At 41.8% G+C, this 22,907-nt stretch overlaps 1 protein-coding gene across 1 annotated transcript in view; it reads left to right on the top strand.

Moving 5' to 3' along the window:
- Positions 1-22,907, top strand: part of inpp5f (inositol polyphosphate-5-phosphatase F) — a 243,503-nt gene that overhangs the window by 108,743 nt on the left and 111,853 nt on the right. Inside the window, exon 3 of the mRNA XM_073027701.1 lies at positions 14,741-14,877. Coding sequence (XP_072883802.1) covers positions 14,741-14,877 — 137 coding nt within the window. The remainder of the gene's footprint in view (positions 1-14,740; positions 14,878-22,907) is intronic.

Raw genomic sequence — 22,907 nt, 5'->3', positions numbered from 1 at the left:
CCATTTTTGTGCCATGCATACCCGTTGGATTAGTTCACCATGTGCACTGACAATCCCTGTGTAGACTGGTGTGAGATATCATTACAGTAATATGCTTTGCATAAGAGGATGCGATTACCAAGAATACCTGGTAATCTGCAACAGTATACAGTACACTTTCTATTTGAAGAATTAGTAAAAGGTGGAATATTGCAGCGAGTACTAACGAAAATAAACTGCTTTATCTGGAGTTGTTTGGAACAGGAGCCAGCCATTTATCCCAACCATTCTGCCGCTTGTCTCCTCTCATCCTTGCACATTAGTTTACAGTATTGTGCAAAAGTCTTGGGCACATGGATATAGCCAGGGTCCCTTAGACTTCTGCACAGTAGGGTAATGATTTTTTAGCGATCATTATTATTCTATGGATTAATTGTAGTAATTTTCTGTATTGCTGCCGTAAGGAAAAAAGCAAATTTCATGATATATGTGAGTGATGATGAACCTGATTTTGATGTGGATCTCTGTTGTAGACTGAGAGTGGGAATGGGGCAGAGAAAGAGGAATCATGGTTGGGGAAAGGGGAAGGGAGAGGTGAGGGAGCGAGAAGCACCAGGGAGATATTCTGTAATGGTCAATAGACCAGTTGTTTGGGATCAGATTACCTTGCCTGGTGTCTCAGGGCTGGGTGTGTCTGCACCTGCACCACCCACCACCACCATTGACTCCCCCACGCCCTGACTCTGGCACTTCTCTGCCACCCGTCCCACATCTTTCCTGAGGTGTCCCACCATCGCCATTCCCAATGTCCTTTGCTCTTGCCAGATTTACGAAGTTGCTGTCCGCTCCATGTTGACATATACAGTACTGGCTGTCCTGGGCATCCTAGTTGTATATATGTGTCTAAGACTTTTGCACAGTGCTGTAACTGCCCAAGATTCTTCCTCAGTGCCCATCAATACTCCAGCACATGCCGAGGGCCCGTCTAGCATGCGTGACATTATTGCCTCTTCAGAAGTTTGTTGTTCCTGTAATTGCAAGTTGTGAGTTTGTTTGTCTTGATGGCCTCTGGTTTTGCTTTTTGAAAGCTGGAAGATGGGTCACTATAACCTTGCAGAATTTGAAGGATGTTCTATAACTTTATATGCTTAGATTAAGTAACTGTCAAGTCCTCTCTGGGCTAAGAGAATGTTCAATTCTGGTATATTCTTGCAAATCCAATATTTTTCTTTAGAAAATGGATTCTGGAAGGAACACTGTTCCAAGTGTGATTGATATTTTACCCCTATCTGCCCTGAGACATAGTTGACCTTGTATAACATTCATGCAGCATTCAACTGTTAATTTGTGTATTTGTGCTGTAGTATCTTTCTTGCAACCTAAATATAAAAAAAAATAAAACGTGACCTGATCTAGTAACTACTCTCACTAAAATCTGTTAGAATAACACTTGATTTTACAATTTATTAATTGTATTATCTTTCTGATTATTTATTAGAATCAGAATCAGGTTTAATATCACTGGCATTTGTTGTTTTGCAGCAACAGTACATTGCAATACATATTAATAAAAACTATATCTTACAGTAAAAAGTACATATTAAAAGTACTGAACTAAGTAGTGCAGAAAGAGAGCAAAAAAATAGTGAGTTAGTGTTCATGGGTTCATTGTCCATTTAGAAATCTGATGGCAGAGGGGACGAAGCTGTTCCCAAAACATTGAGTGTGTGTCTTTAGGCTCCTGTACCTCCTTCCTGATGGTAACAATGAGAAGAGGGCACATGCTGGGTGATGGGGATCTTTACTGGAGGATGCAGCCTTCTTGAGACATTGGCTTTTGAAGCTGCCGTTGATCCTGAAGAGACTAGTCCCCAGCATCACTTTTTGAGCTGTCTTCGGTGCTGGTGAGACGGTGCTGGTTTCACCTTTTGAAGCTCTCGTCGATTCTGAAGAGACTCTTTGAGCTGGGGAGATGGTGCCCAGTTTCACCTTTTGAAGGTGTCGTCAATGCTGGGGAGGATGGAGCTGTCTGAGATAATTTGTTACATTCCTTTATGTATTTATTCACTATTTCACCCATTTTCTGCAAATACAGAAATTGATTTAGATTTCGGTGTGTAAAGAGTGAAAATGATTGAATGTTGTGAAGGTGGTTGAAAGTTCAAGGATGTTGTATGGCCACTGGCATTTTGAGACTCTTGCTGCCCTGAAACAGCTGCACCAAATATTTGTTTGAATGACTCATACTTAATATCTTGATGACACAAACTCTGGATCGTCTCAAGATTTACTGTCACTATTAATGTATAACTGAGGCTGGGCTTTAAACCCCTTCTGCTCCACCCAGTACAAGACATGAATTGAATAATTACTGTGGGGAAGCCTCTCCCCAGCATAATTCCTTGAATCCACCTAGTGGAAAGGGGACTTAGACTATTGATATGGGGATAGGCTGGCCCATTGAGGTCTCATCGCCTTGAGTAAAGCCACAGCTTCAATGAGGAAAATGTCACATACTGGATATTTGCAACTAAGATATATATCACTTTTGCTCTGTTTTTGCACTACTTAGTTTAATTAAACTTAGGACAACTCAAAGAACAAAAACTAATTGAGAAAATTGCTGGGATTTCCTTTGTTCATTTGGGACACTGTGCTGCTTAATAGGGACAGTAGACTTGCTGAACAGGTTCTATCTAATGTCAGTCGCGTGCACTTATGTGGCCGTTAGACACTACAACATGCTTAGGGCGAACAGTTTTAAATAGTGTCAGCCGCATGTGCTTGCATTCAAAAAGCAGCTATTTTTGTCACTTTAAAGAGCAAACACGAGGAAATCTGCAGATGCTGGAAATTCAAACAACAACACACACAAAATGCTATCTATAGATGCTGCCTGGCCTGCTGTGTTCCACCAGCATTTTGTGTGTGTTGTTATTTTTGTCACTGGTAGTTGGCAAGAAATAACAGAACTGTTTTCCTCACTGCAGTTTCAATCATTCAGGCATGGAGATGCCAGAAACAGCCAGAAGTGAAAATAAAATTATTTTACTCCCATAGTGAGGAGCTATGTAGAATTTGAAGGCATTGACAATCATCTTGAATCTTTCAATGAAAATGAAGATTCGGAGGATGCAATTGTCGACAGCGTTGTGTGAAGGCAGTCTGCTATCTGCACTAGGTGCAGATTTTGTTCATTTACAGTCAATCAAAAGAATGTGACAGCATAATTCTTCTGTCGATAACAATTAGAAACTGATACAGGTTTATGGTACTGTAGTAGTACTGATAGAGTTCTAATTTGTTCTGTATTTCATTTAAATGGTAGTTTGTCTTCATATCTTTCACATTATTCCCTTCAGCTAATTGGAGCAGCTGCTTAATTAGGCCAAAATGTACTGGTCCTGATGTGTCCCAATAAACCAGAATCCACTGTATATGTATGTACATGTATGTATACGCGTATGTATTTGTATGTGTGAGTATGTGTTTCACAACACTAACACGAGGAAATCTGCAGATGCTGGAAATCCATCAAAGCAACACGCACAAAATGCTGGAGGAACTCAGCAGGTCGGGCAGCATCTGTGGAAAAGAGTAAACAGTCGACGTTTCGGGCCGAGACTCTTCTTCAGGGCTGAGGGAAAAGGGGGAAGACACCAGAATAAAAAGGAGGAGGGAGGTGAAAGAGGATAGCTGGAAGGTGATGGGTGAAGTCAGGTGGGTGGGGAAGGTCAAGGGCTGGAGAAGAAGGAATCTGATAGGAGAGGAGAGTGGACTATGGGAGAAAGGGAAGGGGGGGGGGAGACCCAGGGGAAAGTAATAGGCAGGAGAGAAGGAGTGAAAGGTCAGAGTGGGGAATAGAGAAAGTGGGAGTGGGGTGGGGAGAAATCGATATTCATTCCATCAGGATGGAGGCTACCCAGATGGAACGTGAGGTGTTGCTCCTCCACTCTGAGGGTGGCCTCATGTCAGGATATTAAACCTGAACCTGAGTCTGATTTCAATGGTAAAGTAATTCAAGCTACAGCGCATTAGGCTGAAGGTCATCCATAAATCCTGTCTGACATTGCAAAGGACCCAGAACCCTTGCACAGAAATTGAAAACGTGTGCTAGCATGCTTGTATTTATTTATAATATCCCACATTATAGGGCAATTCTCCCTCGACAAAGCCAGACTGAATGCTGGACGTACTGCCCATTTGCTGTTGGCCTTTTTGTTACTTAATAAGAGGAGACCGATTTAAACTTGTTTGTGCATCAGAGGAAATGCGGCCATTGCCAGGGTCATCACTGATGCAGATGGGCTGTGCTGTGCTGATATTCTGCCTAGTTAATAAACATGTTGCAGAGACTCTGCCAGCGCCTGCAGTGATTCGCAGGTGGTGTTGCCTGAGGGTTTGTCAATGGAGTGGATTGTGACATTTTGGTAACCCAGAAACACAGTAATTGCTGTACTTGTGATGCTGAATGCATTCTGATTATGTATGCGCTGCCCCACAGGAAACCAAATTATTTCTGAGTTTTGTGTCATGTTTTCATTGCTTCTGGCAGTTTTCTGCGGCAGTCGTTTTCATTCCCAGTAAAGTGATGTGAAGGGGACATCAAATCTGTTTGCTTTTGTGCTTCCTTTCATGGTGCGGGGTCAAGGGATGTGAGTTCACTCTTGCAGTTCTTGACAGTGCAATTATTTCTTTTCGAGGCTGGACTCTGTCAAGAGGAGCAAATTCACTGCTGGAAGAAATCTAATCTTGGAGCATCTAGTACTTACGCTGTGCAAGTTAACCTTTAAATATAACTAACTTCTGCTGTTCTGAAAGCTGTTGACTGTGGTAATATAATGTTTTTCTAGCACCAAGAAATGGATAAGCCTAATAATAAGAACGAGCCAGTTTTATGTGTTCCCCTTTGAGTACTGATTTGATTTGAGTGCAATTGAATTTGCTCTCTTGCCTTTTGACCAAATCATCCCTGGTGCAGCCAATTAGTTTTAGAAGTCAGATAATTAATGAAATGGAGATCACCGTGTGCAGTCAAGGTGTTTCAATTGATTGTAGTAAAAATAGACCTCTGTCTACAAGGTCCAACTGCTGGTGAGTCAGTATCCTGGCAAAAACTACACCATGAAGACAAAAGACCACTCCAAGCAACTCCACTAAAAAGTTATTGAAAAGCACAAGTCAGGAGGTGGATACAAGAACATTTCCAAGTCACTTGGAGTACAGTTAAGTCAGTCATTGAGAAATGGAAAGAATATGGCACAGCTGTAAATCTGCCTAGAGCAGATCGTCCTCAAAAACTGAGTGACTGTGCAAGAAGGGGACCGGTGAGGGAGGCCACCAAGAGACCCATGATAACTCTGGAGGAGTTAGAAGCTTCAGTGGCTGAGATGGGAGAGACTGTGCATACAACAACTGTTGCTCAAGTACTTCACCAGTTGCAGCTTTATGGGAGAGTGGTAAAGAGAAAGCCACTGTTAACAAAAATATTAAATGAAATCTTGGGTAGAGTTCGCCAGAATGCATATGAGAGACTTTGAAGTCAGCTGGAAGAAGGTTCTATGGTATGATGAAACCAAAATTGTGCTTTTTCGCCTTCAGACTAAATGCTATGTTTGGCGTAAGCCAAACACTATATTGTACATTATCAAATCATATCACCCCTACTGTGAAGCATGGTGGTGGCTGCATCATGCTGTGGGGATGTTTCACTGGAGCAGGTCCTGGAAGGCTTGTGAAGGTAGAGGGTAAAATGAATGCAGCAAAATACAGGGAAATCTTGGAGGAAAACCTGATATAGTCTGCAAGAGAACTGCGATTTTGGAGATTTGTTTTCCAGCAAGACAATGACCCCAAGCATAAAGCCAAAGCTACACAGGAATGGCTTAAAAACAACAAAGTTAATGACCTGGAGTGGCCAAGTCAGAGACCAGACTTCAATCGAATTGAGTATTTGTGGCTGGACTTGAAAAAGGCTGTTCACTCATGATCCTCATGCAATCTGACAGAGCTTGAGCAGTTTTGTAAAGAAGAATGGGAAAAAATTGCAATGTCCAGATGTGCAAAACTGATAGACCCATCCACACAGGCTCAAGGCTGTAATTGCTGCCAAAGGTGCATCTACTAAATACTGACTTGAAGAAAGTGAATACTTGTGCAATCAATTATTTTGTGTTTTATATTTTTAATTAATTTAGATCACTTTGTAGAGATCTGTTTTCACTTTGACATGAAAGAGCCTTTTTCTTTTGATCATTGTCAAAAAAAAGCCAAATTAAATCCACTGTGATTCAGTGTTGAAAAACAATAAAACATGAAAACTTTAAGGTGGGGGGGGGGGGGGGTAATACTTTTTATAGGCACCGTATGTAATTTTGGAACTCTGTGCTCTAGGAGAGAGTTTCAGTCTCGGGGTTTATTGAAAACAAAGCCTAATAGATTGCATCCTTCGCTAAGGGGAAGTTGGGAGAACACCCAGCAGTCCTTATTGAGGGGTCAAATGTGGAAAGGATGAGCAGCTTCAAATTCCTAGATAAAAATGTCTGATTCTGATGGATATTACAATATTAGAAGAATTAAGTTATAAAGTAATAGCTGAGGAGAAGGCATTGATTGATGTGGCAAGTTAGATGAGTGGTGGATCAGGCACAGTGGAGAAGGGTCTACTGCTGTGCGTTTTATTGAAAGTAGGGAATCAATTTCAAAGTGTGCAATGGCTTTGAATTTGCCTCAGTGCCATTTATAAACCTTATCAGCATTTTATGACTGTTAACAGAAAACTACTTTTCCTTTTTTCAACCTTTTCCCATCTCTAGTAAGTTGATTTGATCAGCGTTTAGCAAGTTCTATTTTGCAGTTAAGATGGACAAATTAGTTTGAAGCTCTGGGCAGTAGAACATGTTGCAAATAATGCTCCTTATCTTTGCAAAGTATTTAACAAGTTGTGGTCCATGAATAATTGCAGTATGTAATTTAAGAGAATAGCAGGAACCAGCAGATGTTTGTATGACGTTATGCAATTGTTCAGCAATCTCTGATTAGTTGAAGTTAGTAATTCTTATGTTTTGTGCTCCGCAGTAGCTGGATTTGTGAATTAACAAAGAAAACAGCTTTAGATAATTGCTAATCCTTTTGACAGTATGGTTGGTTATTTGCATAGAAATAACCAAATAATTAGATTTAATTATAAATAATCATCAAGTTGTATAACACAGAAACAGCCCAACTTGCCCCTGCCAACGACAGCATCCTCCCTGATGTTCCAGGTTGTCTGTGTTCAATCCATAACCACCAAGGCCTTACCCCCGCCCCATGTGCCTATCCAAATGCCTCTATAAAGTTATATTTGTACCCACCGCCGGCAGCTCACTACCCTCGATAAAGAAGTTACTGCTCGTATCTCTTTTAAATCTCTCCACTCTTATACCTGTGCCTTGTCCTTTTGGTGGGAATTGACTGTGACCGTCCACCTTATCCATACCCCTCGTGGTTTAACCTTCTGAGGTCACCTTTCATTCTTCTGTGCTCCGAAGAGTAAAGATCTAGTTTGGTTGACCTCTCCTTATAACTCATTTCCTGTATCCACTCCTGTCCAGGCAGCAACTTTGGAAATCTTTTCTGCGCTCTCTCCAGCTTAATGCCTTTGCTGTAACCAGGTGACCCTCACCAGTGACTTGTAGAACTGCAGCATAATGTCCCTACGCCTGTACTCGATGTTGTGATTGATCGATGATGGCGTGCTCAGCACCTTCAACCAGTCCACTTGTGCGGCCTCTTTCAGTTAACTCTGCTCCAGTACTCCCAGGTCCCTCTGTTCCAGAATAATTGTCAGTGCCCAGCATTCGCTATATAGGCCCTAACCTGGTTTGAATGCTCCAAATGCACTATCTCACAGTTATCTAAATTGAAAACCATTTACTATTCCACAGTCTATTTCCTCAACCATAAGACAAAGGAGCAGAATTAGGCCATTCAGCCCATCGAGTTTGTACTGCCTTTCCATCATGGCTGATCCTGGATCCCACTCAATCCCATACACCTGCCTTCTTGCCATGTCCTTTGATGCCCTGACCAATCAGGAATCTATCACTTTCGGCTTTAAATAGACCCAGAGGCTTGGCCTCTACTACAGTCTGGGCAGAGTATTCCACAGATTCACTACTCTCTGGCTAAAAAAAAAACTTCCTCCTTACCTCTATTCTTAAAGGACACCCCTCAGTTTTGAGGCTGTGCCCTCTAGTTCTGGATACCCCCACAAAACATCGTCTCCACATTCACTTTATCTAGTTCTTTCAACATTCATTAGGTTTCGATAAGATCCCCCTTTATTCTTTTAAACTCTAGTGTGTACAGGCCCAAAGATGCCAAACACTCTTTAAATGTTAACTCCTTCATCCCCGCATAATCCTCGTGAGCCTCCTCCAATGACATTACATCCTTTCTGAGATATGGGACCCAAATCTGTTGACAATACTCTAAGTGCAGCCTTACTAGTATCTTACAAAGGCTCAACATTATCTCCTTGCTTTTATGTTCTATTCCCCTTGAAATATATGCCACAATTACATTTGCTGCTTAACTGATCAAGATATCTTTGTTCTTAATTGTCACCTGCTTCTCTGTCAATGGGACCTCTAATTTAGTGTTATCCACAAACTTTCTAATGGTGCCAGAGGTGCAGGGATGGGAGGGGTATGGAGGGCTATGGTCCGGGTGGAGGACTGGATAGTTTAAATGGTTTGGCATGGATTAAATGGGCTGAATGGCCTGTTTCAGTGCTGTAGTTTTCTATGAGTCGTGTACATATACGTCATAGAGTCATATAAGAATAGATAGAAAATTAGATATATCTATCTTGTCCTTCAAGAATTCCTTCCGGTAACTTCTGTACAGGTGAAGAAAGGCTCATCATCCTGTCCTTGGTACCCTTCTTGAAGTTTGGAATAACGTTAGCCACTCTTCAGTCTTCTGGAGTTTCACTGGTGATGATGAAATGGACGTCTCTACAAGGGTCAGTGCCACCTTGTCCCTCTGTAACTGATAATACAGCCGGCACACCTTCGGGCTTATCTTTACCGCTGTCTGCCAAAACCATCTCAGACTGGCGTTTGTCCTCCTCATTTCTCTCTTCAGTCTGCTCTTAAGCTCTTAGTATTTGTTAAGAGATTCATTTGTACTCAGCTGCCTAAAAGCGATGTATGCTTCCTCCTCTTCTGTGTGTCACACAGACAGTCAAGCAGCATTTATGGAGGGGAATGAACTGGCATTTTGGGCTGATGGAGGGTCTCAGTCTGAAACATTTATTCCTCTCCATTGATGTTGTCTGACTTGCTGAGTTCCTCTAGTATTCTGGGTGTGTGGTGCTTGAGATTTCCAGAATCTCTTTTGTCTCAATTTCTCATTCATTGACCTTGGTAGGTCTGCACTCTAATAGGGACATGCTTTCCTTGCGCTCTTGATATGATCCTTTTAAATGCCTCCCTCTTGCTGACTGATCTTTTGCCTTTAAAAAGAGTTGAGCAGTGGATCCCAGCTCGATTATACCCGATGCCCTCAGTGTTGGTCCTGCTCTAAATATACGTGGAATCATTCCGTTTTCTGGCTTCATTCACTGAAGCAAATAGTTTAAATAGGTTCACTCTGAGTTCATTAATGTTGTGAAACAAGCCAGAAGCCTACAACATTGAAGGAAAGCCACGTAACTTCAGTTCACGTGCTTTGAATGGGCCAGCTGCTTGAGTTTTCCTGAGTCATTGCCTTGGATTGAGGGCTTTTTGTGAAGTCACTGGTGGTTGCTATTGATGTTGAGCTGTGCAGATGAACTAGTGGAACTCATCTTTACAAGGATGTTGCTGGGACCTGTTATAGGCAGAGATTTTAGGACTTTAATCCCTGGAGCGTAGGAGTATTGAGGGGAGATTTTATGGAGCTATACAAAATTGTGAGGGGTATGGATAAGGGGGTAAATGAAAGCAGGCTTTTCCCACTGAATTAGGGTGAGAATTAAAGGTCATTGGTTACGGGTGAAATGTGAAATATTCTTGGGGAACTGCTTCACTCAAGGGGTGATGTGAGTGTGTAATGAGCTGCAGCAGAATTTGTGGATATGGTTTGATTTTCGAGAAGTTTGGATAATTCCATGGGGGTGGGTATGGAAGTCTGGTCCAAGGGCGGATCAATGGGACTACACAGAATAACTGTTCAGCATGGACTAGATGGATCAAAGGGTCTGTTTCTGTGTTGTTGTGTTCTCTATCAGCGCAAAAGGTTCCCTGGTATTCAACTATACTGTGCTCACGCTGACAGCAATGTCCAGTTGTGATAAAGAATTCTCAAAGGTGGCAAACTGGGATGCAGAAAGTTTACTTTTATAAATATATTGAAGTGAAAAATAAAAATTGGAGATAAAGCACCTGATTAAGATATATGCTGAACAATCAGCAAATAGGAGTAATTTAATGCTCGATTGCATGTTAAAATATCTGATCTAATTACAATCCCTACAGCATCTTTTGAGGGCTCAAAAGGTTCCTAAGCAGTAATGTGAATCACAATCAGGTTTAATATCACTGGCATATATCGCAAAATGTACAATTCAATATGTAATAATATATATGTGTGTGTGTACATATGTTAAATAAATAAGTATTGTTAAAAGTAGGGAGGCAGTATTCATGAGTTCAGTGTCCATTCAGAAATTTGATGGCAGAGGGGAAGAAGCTGTTCCTGAATCATTGAGTGTGCACCTTAAGGCTCCTGTACCTCCTCCCTGATGATAGCAGTGAGAAGAGGGTATGTCCTGGGTGGCGGAGGTCTTTAATGATGGATGCTGCCATTTTGAGGCTTCGTGCCTAGAAGATGTCCGGGATGCTGGGGAAATTGTGCCTACGATGGAGCTGACTGAGCTGATAACATTCTGCAGCTTATTTCAATCCTGATGCTCGAACTAGTATTCGACAAATTTTAGGTTAGATTTTTCAGGGTACCATGTGGTGATAATGATTTAAAAATGCCCAGAATTCTTGTCATTTCATAAATTATCTACATGACATAGAAGGGTGTGAAACTGCAGATCCAGTACAATAATCAGCAATTAAAACAATTTCTGTAATTAATCAGAAATTAATCTGTTTTAATCAGAAATTAAAACAATTTCTGTATCTCACTGTTTGACAATACTCAACTCAAAATGTTGCAGTTATTTTCGTGGAGTAACCAGAAATTGTGAACGTTTTGCTATTGTTGCACTTGAAAATTCAGATCATAGTCTCATGACAGTGGCTGGAGGGGTGGAGATACATCTCTACCAAAGGAGGTGTAAGGCGCTCCTTCCCTCCACTAGCTTCAGGTCACCATTCAGAAAGGTGTAGCACCTGCTTAGCCCCTGATCAGGGTCACGCGAAGCCATGAGAGCAGGTGGTGGAACGTTGTACGAGCAGCTGGTGCATGTCACAAGTCCTGGTTATGCAACCACTGACAACAGGCAGGCAATCTCTGAAGAGTACTGATAATGGCTGGGGTCACCCGTCTTGTAAAGACTCTGCCCAGAAGAAGGCAATGGCAAACCACTTCTGTAGAAAACAAGTTTGCCAAGAGCAGTCATGGTCATGAGACCAAGATCACCCATGTCATTCGGCATGGCACTTGATGATAAGTTTCAAGTGTTCAATTTTTTTTTGTAAAACTAGATTCTGGTAAGCTTATGGCAAACAGTTTTGTGTTTCATCCTGACGTATTTCATTTATCCAAAACTGGCAAAGAAGCATTCTGTTTTCAGGCACCCGTACTACAAATCTACCCACACTATCCTTTGGCCTTCCTTCACTACAAGCTGTGATCTTCTAACTGGTATCTTTGCAGTTTAAACTATCTTCTTTGTGTATAGAGCAAGGCTGCAGTTTACTTGTCAGATGGTTTGAATATAGCTATCACACCAAGTGCCATTGACAAAATTGTGAATACACTGCGCTGCATCATTCAATAAGCCCTGATGTGACAATTTACAGATTACGCTTTGCTTCAAACAGTCTGTCAGTGCATTACCTTGACAGTCAAATAAAAGAAACAGCATTGGATATTTTCTAAACACAGAAATCTGCAGATGCTGGAAATCCAAAGCAACACACACAAAATGCTGGAGGAGCTCGACCAAGACCCTTCTTCAGGATTGAGAAGGAAAGGGAAGACGACAGAATAGAAACATTGACTGGATATTAATTTCCGTAGATGCTGCCGAGCCTGTTAAGTTCCTCCAGCATTGTGTGTGTGTGTGTGTGTGTGTGTGTGTGTGTGTGTGTGTGTGTGTGTGTGTGTGTGTGTGTGTGTGTGTGTGTGTGTGTGTGTGTGTGTGTGTGTGTGTGTGTGTGTGTGTGTGTGTGTGTGTGTATTTTCTTTGTTTTACATTTGTGTTTAATTAGTGCTTTTTGAAGGGATAAAATGTAACATTATTCACTTTTAATATTTTGGCAAGCTTGCTTTTATTTTGATGTTTAGCTCCACTGGTGTCTGAGTTTAAAAGTAAAACAGATTAAAAAAGATGATCTTTGACTGTATTTCTTTGTAGTGAGGTGTGATCTGACGAGAGGAGGCGTGGGAAGAGAGAGTGATGATAGGGGCTGCTGTTCGTGTGGAGGCGGGTAGAATTTGTTGTGTTTATAGACCCAAGGTTGACAGATAGTGATAAATTGTCGAGTACTGTGATCTAATAACATGGTGAATCTTGCACCAGAGATTGAATTGCCAACTCCTTCCTGTTCCAGATCACCATTGTTGTCAGCTCTGCACATGAACCTCCAGTCGAGGAGGAACGCTGTTTCATTTGGCTCTATTCATGTGTGGTTGAAGGACAATTAAACATAGAAACATAGAAAATAGGTACAGGAGTAGGCCATTCGGCCCTTCGAGCCTGCACCGCCATTCAGTATGATCATGGCTGATCATCCAACTCAAAACCCTGTACCTGCTTTCTCTCCATACCCCCTGATCCCTTTAGCCACAAGGGCCATATCTAACTTTAAGCATATCCAAACTTAAGCTTTAAGCCACTGCTTCAGTTCGGTGTACAAGATCAGACTGGAAGCTACTTTGTGGACATTCTACCTCTGCTTATTTTAGTTGAATGATTTAGTTGAAGTTCAAGTTTATTGTCATCTCACCTGTACATAAACACAACCAAATGAAACCATGTTCCCTTGGACCATGCTGCACCCACAGAACATAAATCACACATAGCATGTAAACCAAAATATTACCGTAAGTAAATTAATAAGATATTCAAATGCATGTAGTGTGTGGCACAGGTAAACAGTAAGCCACTCGCTGTCCTATTGATGAGATCTCAGTAGTCTCTCAGTCTGAGGAAAGATGCTGTTATCCAATCTGACAGTTCTAGTCCTGTTGCTGCTGAACCTCCTTCCTGGCAGTCAAAGAAATTGTGGGATGGGTGGTGGGGATCCTCAATAATGCTTTGGGTCCTTTGCCTGCAGCGCTCCCAGTAAGTGTCACAGATAGGGGGAGGGTGACCCTGATGATCCTCTTGGTGGTTCTACTATCATCTGTAGGGTCTTGCAGGCTGATGCTTTGTAGCTTCCATACTGCAGAATGGTACGGCCAGACAGGACACTCCTGATGGTGCTCCGACTGAAAGTTGTTTGAACCGGGTTGAGGAGCCTTGCACACCTTAATCTCCTCAAAGTGTGGACGCTGTAGTGCCGCCTTGACTGTTGGAAAGGTTCGATTGTCGGTTCTGTGCACAGCAAGGAACTTTGTGCTCTTTACTCTAAGTTCAACGGAGAGTGGTCAACCTGTTTCTTCCTGAAGTCCACAATCATCTCTTTTGTCTTGTCTGCGTTGAGAGTCAGGCTCTAGTCTCACACCATCTGATGAGCCTCTCTAACTCCTCTCTGTAAGCCAACTCTTCATTGTTGCTGATGAAGTCAACCACTGCAGCATTATCAGCGAACTTGATGCAGCTTGAGCTGGATCTGGCTGTGCAGTTGTGAGCCTGCACACAACCCTGGGGGGCACCAGTGCTCAGCGTGATGGAGCTCGAGATGTTGCTGCCAACTTGGACTGCCTGAGGTCACATTGCACATTTAGATGGAAATGTAACAGAAAGATTTTTACTCCTCATGTATATGAAGGGTGTAAGTAATAAAGTCACTTCAGTTCAAATCCAGTTACAGAGAGGTTTGTTGAGTCCGAAAGAGGACGGTTCACCCACCAGCCTCTGGGGGATGATGTTAAACATTGGACTGATGTTGATGAATAACATCCTGGTGTATGGGACACCGTTTTCTAGGTGGGACATGACGGTTGTGGCATCATCAATGGTCTGGTTTGTGCAGTAGGCAAATTGGAAAGAGTCCAATTTCGCTGGAAGGTGGGATTTTTATATGATCCATTATCAGCCACTCAAAGCTCTTCATAATTGTTGAAGTTAGTGCTACTGGGTGGTAATTATTTACGCTAGTTACCGTTTGCTCTCTTGGGCACTGGAATCTGGTGGAATCTTCAATTTCACAATTCAGTCCTGCATCCAGTTCATTTTCCCAGTGATATGCATCAAGTCATATTTGACTTGATAAAATGACAGATTGCACTATTTTTCCACCCACCCATCTCTTGTGTAAATGTTTTGTTCCAAAGTCTGTTGTGTGCTGATTCGTTTAGTGGGTTGAATTGCGGTAACATTGGAGCCATTGTCACCGAGGCATAGGAAGCCAATCCTTTGATATCTCACCAATCCTGGCTTTCTTTTCAGATTTTGCATGGCGGCTCCTTCTAATTCGCCAGAAAGCACTGGTTGGAAAGCTTCCAGAAGAGCATGAAGTTTACAAAATAACCAAAATAGCAGTCATCCCGCTTTCTGAAGCAGAACCTCAGGATCTGGAATTGGAGGTAAAAACATTCCTATGTTTCTTTTCGCCTGCAGGGTCTGAAGTTGTGATTTTTATTATTGTGTTCAATTCTATTCCTTGGAAAGTAGCAATGGACAAATAGTTACTGCACCTTAAATACATCTTGGCCTGTCTGAGAATATGTCGTTCACATCAGACTGCACAAGTTTGGAAAAGCTGTTCCCAAAGCCTGCAAGATACAAGCTTATAAAGTTTATGTTGAGGTGTATCCAAAACTGCTTTTACAAGTTCAGAGTCGCTCAAATCTGGTTTGCAGCATTAGGTAGTAGGGAATTGAAAAGAAAATAAGCAACTGCACTTCAGAGAACTTCTTGTGTGTTTCGAGCAGACTGGGTTGCAAAGAGTTAATAATCTTCCCACAGCAGGTGATGTGTCCCAGGGGTAGGGCACAGAGGCCGCAGCTGTTACTGATGAACATCTACAAAGGTAACTGCATCTTCTTCCAGACCTTGGCAATCACATTTGAGAGGAAGTTGATGACTAATTTGGCTCCCTCAAGGACAGAGTTTATTAGATGCACTTGTAGAAAACCCCCAGTTCATTCCCAACCCTTAACAAGAAATTCCAGGTTACTGGAAAAACAAGTAATTTTCATTTCTGTCTGTGAACAAGTTTTTTTTTGCAATTGATTTTTTGATGTTCAAGTTCTGGGATTTTTAAGTATTGATTACTCTGATGCCCATCATGGTCTGGAGCAGGTGCTGTATGACAGTGAGGTAATTTTCTTTTATTTCCTTGAGATCCTGTGGAATAGGCCTGTTAGATTATGACCCAGGAGATTTGGGGAGTTCAAAATAGGTGGTCTAACTACCAGGTTGACTGGGGTATAATCTGGATAATGGATGATAGGCTGAGGAATGGTGGAACAAAGTGATAATGCTCCTGATGAGGTAAAGAGGGTGGTATTTGATCTTTTTGTTTTGAAGTCCTATGTGTAGACTGGAAAAACTAAATAAAAGCAAGTTGTACCAAGATTCCTTGTATCTTCTAAGTGAACTTTGTGGTTACTGTGCCATAAAGGGTCATGTAAACAGAGTTATGAGTATAATAGTATTTTCTTGCATAGCTTCTCAAACTGGACCACATGAAATTATTGTGGTTTGAAGCAGATAGTGCCAGCGAATAATGCAACTAAAAGTGACGTCCTTCAGACAGATCGTGAAACTACTTCTTTTACTTCCTGGGGAAGGGTCTCAGCCTGAAACGTCGACTGTACTTCTGACTGGCCTGCTGCGTTCCACCAGCATTTTGTGTGTGTTGCTTTCATTTCCAGCATCTGCAGATTTCCTCGTATTTTGTGTTCTTTTATTTCTACTTCTTCTTTCAAATATGATTGTGCTACTGTTGGAACCTGCGATTTACATTTTGATGGTGTTTTTTCGGGCCGATTAAACAATCTGGTGCTTTGTTGTTTCTGAGGGAGTTTGGTGAGGTTTCAGTCGGTGTGTGTGGCTGGAGACCCATGATTAACTCCGTTTCTCGTTGATTAAAGCATCGAGGAAGATGAGGGCGGAAGGCAAGCCGGTGTTCAGCGCCATCTGCCTGCATTTGACTGGTCTGTGAAGATGAATCTCAGGGTTGTATACTGCATAGATCCTTTGATAATAAACGTACTTTGAATCTTGAACCTTACACAAACGAATGAGTTCTTTCGGCTTTCGTGTTGTATGGCTGTTCATCTATTTTAATGCTTTTTGGTGCCATTTATATAATTTAAGATGGGGAAGTTTCCTTAATTCAGTGTGCAATTTGCAATGCTGGTGAAATGAGCCGCATTTGTTCCCGTCATTAGATATGAATATTTAATTTTCTTTGCACCATTCTCCTTCATTAGAGATACCATGGTATTTCGGGAAGCAGTGATACAGAAGATTTGAGGTGCTGTGAACAAAATTCCTTCATTTTGAACAGCACGATCCTTTGGCAGCTGTGAGTTTTTAGCTCCTGCATGTGATTAACCTGAGATTCTTTCCAACGTATTAGTCAGAGTCATAGTTGCTAAGAACTAAAATAATATTGCTGAGAAGTTCAGTGTTTTTTAATATATAAATATAAATGCTCTATTTATTTTGTAACCTTGGTTGAGTATTCTAATTTCTGCTGTGAGGTGCCTCAACTCTGGTTGTTGAACTTGGATAATGCTTTGATCAAAGAGAGAAACAAGTTTTGTGAAGTTGTTTGACGCATGCAGTAGGCGTACTGAGAATCAAATTTCCAGCACTTAGATTGATTGAAGTTGCACCAGCAAGAATGTATGAGTTCAGCTTTCTTTTATCTGTTCGCTTAGGATGTTTCTAAACCATAACTTAAAGAGTAAATTGTATTGGTATTTTCTTTGATCAATATTAAGGCCAATTAGAGACAATAGTTTCGTTGTGCAACATTTTCTGATATCACAAAATTCAACACTTTTTATAAAGGAAGCTCAATACATCGAATTAATAATAGCTGAATCTCAGCAGGTGGTGATTCTGTATGTAGAGACAGTAGTTTGTGTAGGAGTCAAGCAGATTTTCCCTGTGGCCAACCATTTTAATTCCTAGCTCAATTCCCATTATGACATGATGGTCCGCGGCCGCTTCTTCTGCCATGAAGAGGCCACTCTCCGGGTGGTGGAGCAACACCTTATATTCCATCTGTTTAACGTCCAACCTGCTGTTATGATTTCTCCTTCTGATTTTTCTTTTCATTTTCTTCCCTTCCCTCTTTCCTTTGCTATTCCCCAATCTGGCCTCTTGCCTCTTCTCTGCTGCCTATCGCCTCCTCTTTGTGGCCCTTCTTCCCCTTCCCCCATGATTCACTCTCCTCTCCTATCAGATTCCTTCCTCTCTAGCCATTTATCTTTCCTACCCACCTGGCTTCACCTATCGCCTTCTAGCTATCCTCCTTCCCCCCCCCCCCCACCCCACCTTTTTATTCTGGCATCATCCCTCTTCCTTTCCATTCCTGAAGAATGGTCTCCACCCGAAACATTGACTGTTTATCCATTGTCATAGATGCTGCCTGACCTGCTGAGTTCCTTCAGCATTTTGTGTGTGTCACTGTAGGAGTCTGTGGTTCTGTACTCGCAGAAATGGAGTAGGAACAAGCGATCTTTAATGCCGAGCAGCAGCTGCTCAGATAGCAGAAAGTGGTTCGACAAAGTATCAAGGAAATCACTTTTATTTAAGATGTTATTCAGCCTGTGCTGCCTGCAATTGGTAAAGTAGTGGTTAGCACATTCACTTTTAGTACCTGTGATCACTGATTGGCATTTGATTACCGGCACTGTCCATAGGGAGTTTGTATGTTTAACTTATGACAGCAACTTCATCCCACATCGCAAAGATGTGTGGTCAGGGTTGGTCAGATTTGGGCATGACATGTTGGCGCCAGAATTGTGGTGACACTTGCAAGCTGTCCCCAGCACCTCTCAATGATGCAAATGATGCATTTTACTCTGTTTCGATGAATGTGTGACAAAGCTAATAATTTTTTTTCTCTTTTTAAAGTTGCATTTTAAGCGAAGAGTGAAAAGTGTCAAGGTGTGATTATTTCTGCATGTCAGCTTGCCGCTTCTCGATGTATGAATGGAAATAAAATTTCATGCACTCTGATTTCACCAAATCAGCTCACTCTTCACCCATTTCCTGTACTGATTTGATTTGTTGCACTGCTCCTTTGACATACGGTGCTGGTTGAATGGGCCTTCATTCAATCTATGTATTGGACAGAGGCCCAAGATGATGGCTAGGGCCTTTACCCTACTCACTTCATTCACACACTTTATCTTGCTGTCCCTAGCTGTCTGAGCTAAGGTTGATCTTTGTCTTAATTGACCTTTTTTTTGACCACACAAATGTTTAGTCACCTTAACCATTGCTTCCCCCTTAGCATTTATTTCACTTAACTCCATTCTCTCTAGTATCTTTAGGTTTACTATCTTCCATTTCTACCCTGACCATCTTCGCACAGTGTAAAGTTGAGTTTCTCTGAGTTCTCGTATTAAGTAGCCTGTAGCTGCCTTTATTTTCCTCATGCTCACTGCCTTAAGTTGCTTCATACTGCACCATCATCATTATGTGCCATGTTGTATGACATCATCATTGTGTTGTGTCATAAGACGTTGGCGATCACGGTCTTTGACCATGATTGTTCTTGGCAAATTTTTCTGCAGAAGTAGTTTGCCATTGCCTTCTTCTGGGCAGTGTCTTTACAAGACGGGCAACCCCTGCCATTATCAATACTCTTCAGAGATTGTCTGCTGGCCGTCAGTGGTTGCATAACCAGGATGTGATGTACACCAGCTGCTCATACGACCATCCACAACCTGCTGCCATGGCTTTGTGTGACCCTGATTGGGGGAGGGTAAGCAGGTGCTACACTTTGCCCAAGGGTGACCTGCAGACGAGCGGAGGGAAGGAGCTCCTTACACCTCCGTGGTAGAGATGTATTTTGACCCTGACACCCATCATATTGCAGCAGAGCCTGAATTTAGATATTACCTCCATGTTTTCCAATCCCTCTGCAAACTTGTCACCACCTCTGTAACCTGCTCTAGACCTCCAGAATATTACTCAAATTCTGAGCTCTTACTGATTGTTATTGCTTCACCAATGGTCGCTGTGTTTTCAGCTGCCAATGCTCAAAACTTGGGAGTTCATTTTCCTAATCTCTCCCATTCCTATGTCATTTATCTTCAAGGTTCATCTCAGGGTAGTGTCTGTGCAAGCAGCGCAGTAGCGTAGTGTTTAGCATAATGCTTTACCGTACTGGAAACCCCCATGACCCCATGGATTTCCTCCAGGTGGTCCCCTTTCCTCCCACAGTCTTGGTAGGTTAATAAATAAACTATCTGAATCCTGCTAGGGTGCCTAAGACTTTTGCAGAGTACTGTAGTAATTTTATGTATCTTACTGTAATGCTGCCACACAAAAAAACAAATTTCATGACGTGATGAAACAGCTGATTCTGATACGGATCTCTATTGGACACAGAGTGGGAAGGTGTCAGGGAGAGGGGAGCACCAGAGGGACATACTTTACTGCTCAATAAACCAATTGTTTGGAATCATATGAGCTTGCCTAGTGTCACCTGTCCCACACTCCTTCTGCGGTGCTCCTCCCTCACCATTCCCAAAATCCTTTGCTCTCGCAGACTTACAAACTTCCTCTCTGCTCCAGCTTGACAAATAGAGTACTGTGCAAAAGTCTTGGTCACCCTGGCTATCTATATATGCCTCTGACCTTTGCACAGTACTGGAGATTCCTGGGTTGTTCTTTTGAATGTTTTTTTTTAATTTTTGAAGTTCAACAAGAAGAGTTTGCCCTGCACTTGCATTTCGAGTGAGTGTGGTCAAGAAGCAGCGTTAGATTAAATTGACTTTTGTCCTAGGCACTTAGTCAGCCTGCGGTCTGCTTCGTGCTGTGGAGTGCATTTATGGTAATTGGTTCTAAAAATACCTTTACAACAATATGCCTGCAGCATATTACTGCAGGGGCTCTGTCACTTGTACTAATTAAGCTTGATCTGTTGGTGCCAACACTTGTTCATTACTACCAATATGTGTTTTTTTTGTAATTTGGAGCTTCCTGTACGTGTGTGGCTGCAGAATACAGCCATCGTGTGTGGACTAATTGTGGCTGGGTTGATTGGCGTAGATGTCTGCCAGTGCAGCTACTCATGAAATTCCATCCCTCTGCATTAAAGCTCCACATTTCCGTTCACCAGTTATGAATGCCACCCAAGTTGGCGTTTGGCAAGTCATCCTTGCTCTGACTGGTATGCATAGTTAGCCCCGTCATTCTGTAAATCTCCCGGTCTTCTATTTTACATTTTTTCCTTGAACCAGGAGTTCCAACTAGGGATTCACAGACCCCTGGCTTAATGACATGGTCTATGGCTTAAAGGTTGGGACCCCTTGCCTTAAAGCACGTGTGCGTAAAGCAATGAGTCAGACCGGTTCTTGTACGGAAAGGGAAGGAGGAAGCTGATTTCCAGGCTGGACAAGCAGATCCCTCTGTCGGGACAGGAAGAATGAATCCCAGTCCTGTTGGGCCACTTGCTTTCTACAAATACTGCTTGACATGTGCAATTCTTTCAGCAATTTGTTGCTTAGAATTAGCTGTTGGCTGTATGAGGAACTATCTGAAACACTTGTTCAAAATGTGCATTCGTCTGGTTTGTTTGAAGAGAGAAAAATATTAAGCTTCTCTGTGTTGGCCATCTTGCCTCCCCACTCTCAGTCCTGAAAGAGTGTCAGCCAGAAATGTCGACAGTTACTTTCCTCCCAGTGATGCTGCTCATTCCTCTGAGATCCCCCAGCAGAGTGTTTACTGCTCCAGACTCCAGCATCTGCCGTCTCTCGTGTCTCCATAACCTAGGGCAGTTCAATAAGATTAAATAAGGTAGACCAAATCTATATACCTGTGATAGGATCCTTTCCAAGAGACTTACTGAAGAACTTCTTATCAGTTGATGTTCAGACATTCACGTCAAGATTATGAGGGACTGTTCAGCTCACTGCTCTGTGACATTTACAAACGTACTTGGGCCTATGCTTGTGGCTCCATGTCTGTGGATGAGCTCTCTTTCAGATCTGAACGTCATTTGCTTACTTTTATTGTTTGCACTATTTGTTTTTTTTTCCCCTCTCTGCACATTGAGTGTTTGGCAGTCTTTTTTTTTAGTGGGTTCTTTTGGGTTCCTTTGTTTTGTGGCTGCTTGTTAAAAGACAAATCTCAAGGTTGTATGAAGTATACATACTTTGATAATAAGTGAACTTTAACAGCTTATTTCAATTGAGATTAATAAAATAGTTAAAAGCGGACTGACAGATATCAGCCAAAAGCACCACCCTCTCTTTCATGAAAGTCTATCGTGGGAAATAATTCATTCAGTAGAATATGACAGTTGCAGTTCAAAAGTATGTATTTTAAAGGATGTAAGAATGGCATGATTCTTTGGGTCCAATCTTTTGCCTTAACGTGTATCTGTGCATTGTTGAGGAGGTACAGTGTAGATTAGTGTAGTTTGAAGAGAAAGCTGAAGTATAAATTTAAATGTCAAGATTTTGACAAACTTCAGCTGCCTCTTTGCAATGGTATGGTTCCGTAATACCTTTGTGGATATGTGGAAGATGACACACCTGCTCATTTCCCTGAGGATACGAATCCTACTTGGGGATTTCTAATGATGTTGCCAAGGGATGGTCCTTGTCTAATTGGCACTGTCTAAATTGAAGAAATTGAAGTAGCACTGGAGAGATCTACAGTGGTGCTAGAAGGTTTGTGAACCCTGTGGAATTTTCTCTATTTCTGCACAAATGTGACCAAAAATGTGATCCAATCTTCACGCAAGTCCCAAAATGAGATAAAGAGAATACAATTAAATAGTAACACAAAAACTTTTATACTTGTTCATTTATTTATTGAGAAAAATGATCCAATCTTGCATGTATTTGTTGGTAAAAGTATATGAACCTCTGGGGTAATGCCTTCTACAGAAGCTATTTGGAGTCAGGTGTTCCAATCAATGAGATGAGTTTGGATGCGTGAGTTGTTGAGGTGCCTAGCCCTATATTTAATTGAAAAGACACACGAGGTCAGGTTCTCTTCTCAAGAAAGATCTATTTATGCGCACCATGCCTCAATCAAAGCAACTTTCAGAGGCCCTTAGAAGAAGAATTTCAAAAGTATTTCTAAAGACTTGAGTGTTCATCAGTAAGAAAAATTGTCTCCAAATCAAGGAAATTCAGTAGTTAGGAGTGGGCATCCTTCAAAGATCAAACATGCAATGCTGAAGGAGGTGAAAAAGAACCCAAGGGTAACAGCAAAAGATCTGCAGAAATCTCTAGAACTTGCTAGAGTCTATGTTCACGTGTCCACTATAAGAAAAACACTAAACAAGAATAGGGTTCATGGAATGACACCACTGTTCTCTATATCAAACATTGCTGCATGAATCAAGTTTGCAAAAGACCACATGGATGTTCCACAGTACTCCAATGTTCTGTGGACAGATGAGACAACA

This window comes from Hemitrygon akajei, chromosome 23 (genome assembly GCF_048418815.1).
Source record: "Hemitrygon akajei chromosome 23, sHemAka1.3, whole genome shotgun sequence".
NCBI lineage: Eukaryota > Metazoa > Chordata > Chondrichthyes > Myliobatiformes > Dasyatidae > Hemitrygon > Hemitrygon akajei.
Note: the sequence above shows the minus strand (reverse complement) of the source record. Positions and strands in the feature narration are given on the sequence as shown.